The sequence below is a fragment of the Brassica oleracea genome, chromosome C9 (assembly GCF_000695525.1).
Source record: "Brassica oleracea var. oleracea cultivar TO1000 chromosome C9, BOL, whole genome shotgun sequence".
Taxonomy (NCBI): domain Eukaryota; kingdom Viridiplantae; phylum Streptophyta; class Magnoliopsida; order Brassicales; family Brassicaceae; genus Brassica; species Brassica oleracea.
Window position 1 is genome coordinate 39,353,004 of NC_027756.1, and position 2,925 is coordinate 39,355,928.

At 33.0% G+C, this 2,925-nt stretch overlaps 1 protein-coding gene across 1 annotated transcript in view; it reads left to right on the forward strand.

Annotated features, from left to right (window-relative positions):
* LOC106316662 (expansin-A14-like) overlaps positions 1-855 on the forward strand; it is a 2,983-nt gene extending 2,128 nt beyond the window's left edge. Inside the window, exon 3 of the mRNA XM_013754544.1 lies at positions 539-855. Coding sequence (XP_013609998.1) covers positions 539-854 — 316 coding nt within the window. The 3' untranslated portion in view covers position 855. The remainder of the gene's footprint in view (positions 1-538) is intronic.
* Positions 856-2,925: the final 2,070 nt, after the last annotated feature.

Consider the following 2,925-nt stretch of genomic DNA (forward strand, 5'->3'; position numbering starts at 1 on the left):
AAAAAAAAAAAAAAAAAAAAAAAATAGAAAATCAGTCTTTTTATACAAGTAAAAAATCTACTCCCTCGGTTCCTGAAAGAATGATTTTTTAGAGTATTCACGCATATTAAAGAAATAATTAATTTTTTACAATTGAATTTATTATTTATTTTACTATACATTTTCCAATAAATATCAACTAATAGTATTAAACCAATTCAAATATTTTCAATTAATGTTTCTTAAAAGTACAAAACTTTTTAACATTAACTACTAAAAAATACTTTAAAATTTTAGAAAATCTATCTTTCTGGAAAAAAAATTAAATCTAGGATGGAGTAAAACATTAACATTTGTATACCGGAGGAAATGAATTTTACACACACTGATCATCTGTTCGTAATAAGTATGTTTTATGATCCCAATGGCCATTGGTTTGTAAATCCGGTTTATCTTATTAAAATCAAGACCGTTTGGTTCCTTTTACACAAGAACGTCGATCAAACTTAGACAAAAAGACTGTCCTAGAGAATTGACTGAAATTTTATCAATGAAACAGAGTGGCTTGCCGGAGAAAAGGAGGGATGCGTTTCACGATTAACGGACACTCATACTTTAACCTCGTACTCATAACCAACATCGGCGGCGCCGGAGACGTTGTTTCGGTTTCTGTCAAAGGAACAAGGACAGGTTGGCAAAGCATGTCGAGAAACTGGGGACAGAACTGGCAAAGCAACTCGAATCTCGACGGCCAAGCTCTCTCCTTCAAAGTAACAACCAGCGATGGCCGTACGGTCGTTTCCAACAACGCTACTCCCCCTAACTGGAGCTTCGGACAGACTTATACCGGAAAACAGTTCCGAGCTCAGAGGTGATGACGTGGACTGAAACACTTTATGAAGATAATTAAAAAAAAAACGTTTTACTTTATAAAGTAACAGTTAAATAACCAACTGGCCGAAAACAAGTTCTTTTTTCATCGGCAGCTTTTGTAATTCGCCGGTGAGTCTGTGGTGAACATAAAAGAAATAGAAAGAGTTTTGTGTTTTCACCCACCGCCTGAGTAATTGAGTTTCTTTTCTTACTTTTTTGTTTTTTATTTTGCTTTTGAAATGTTTGATAGTCGTTGTTTGTCAATTGAACTATAATAAATTTTATAAGTTTATATATGCTTAGTCTCTTTTTTTTTTTCAGTAATACGCAAGATACGGATTTAAAGTCGGATGATGATACATCTGCAGCATTACCACAGACTAATAGTAGGCTACATATTATGGTTACATGTTTAGTTTCTTTGGTTTGTTGTTTGTAAAAGTCCTAAAGTGTCTAGTCGACTGTCAAGCTCATTGGGAAAAGAGAGGATTAGTTCATCAAATAAATGTTTCAATTTTTTTTTGTTCAACTGATAAACAATTCTGCACTAGCATGGCTATGATCTACTGCGAAGTGGGAGTCAGCTGTAACTGCAGGATAAATGAATGTTTCTGGATTTTTGGCAACGATCAGCTATTCTATTAGTCAAATTTGAGATGGTCTGGATTAGCAAACCGAAATATAACAACCAATAAAACAATATTCTATATAAAATGAACTTGTAATCCTAGCTAAATAATCTAAAATTTGATTTTGTGCTCGTGCAATATAAATGATCTCAAAGTCCGGAAAGTATATCTGCAGAGTCTCTATACTCTCCAATTCTATAGCAAAACTTGGCCGAGCATAAGACTCTATAGTCATGGCGATTAAATCCTTGCAATCCGTCCCGAAGCTCTGCCATGTCGAATGCTGAAATATACTCTCCATCGTCCATCGTAGTGCTTCCACTTCTGAATTTTTCTGGTTAAGAGAGGAGAAAGGGAGAGTTAAATTTCAATGATTTGTATATTTTCAATTCTTTTTTCATCATGTATAATTTCCATATTATATATAAACTATCGTTGTTCTACATCTCGCTACGGCTTTGATTTTTGGTCATGATCCTCCTATATATTAAATGAGGAGTCACTTAAGTGACTTTCGTTTATGTGTTAGTCATAGAAAGAGTTTAAAAAATTGTTAAAATTTGATTAGTTAAAAGATTTTCAATTTTAATTATTTTAGTTAGATCTAAAATAAATGGTAAATTTAAAACTAATTAATATCACTTACCAAATAGTTTAAATTATATTACAAATAATAATTTATGTTAACGAATTGTCAAAATTATAGAAAGTGTAATAATCACTACAAGAAAACATATTTTTACGAGGGCAGTACTCGTTGTAAATTCGTCGTAAACGGGGTGTTACGACGAATTAACCTCGAAAGACGTTTCGTTGTTAAACGTCCGTCGTAACGGATGTTTCGTCGTAAACGACTCGTTACGTTTACGACGAAATATATTCCTAGTAAAACGCAAGGAAAGAATTCGTCATAAACCACACGTAAGATTTCGTGGTAAAGCCCACGTAATGATTTCGATGTAAAGCACACGTAAATACTTTCGTTGTAAATCACTCGTAAACATTTCGATGTAAAACCCTCGTAAATCTTTCGATGTTAATCACTCGTAAACATTCGATGTAAACTCCATGTAATGTTTACGAGGAGTTTACATCGATTCTTATTATATTATTATTAATTAGTATATTATAAATTTGAATTTACATTTAATATTCAGAATTTAAAATAATTTAAATTTTAAAACAAAATATGAAATTGGAAAACATATTTTTAAAAAGTCATACAATAATATTTAAATTCATAATAGAAACAGAAATATAAGAAAAACTACATATCCTTGAAGTAGTTGGTGGGGTTGCTCGGCTGTTGACGGGTTGGAACGGACTCTTGGGGATCTCGTGGTTGCATTCCAAGAGCGGCTCGTCTCTCACTCAACATTCTCTGCATAGTCGGGTTTCCGACCGCCATCACGTCTAGCAGATCCTCAAGAGAGTCTAAACGAAA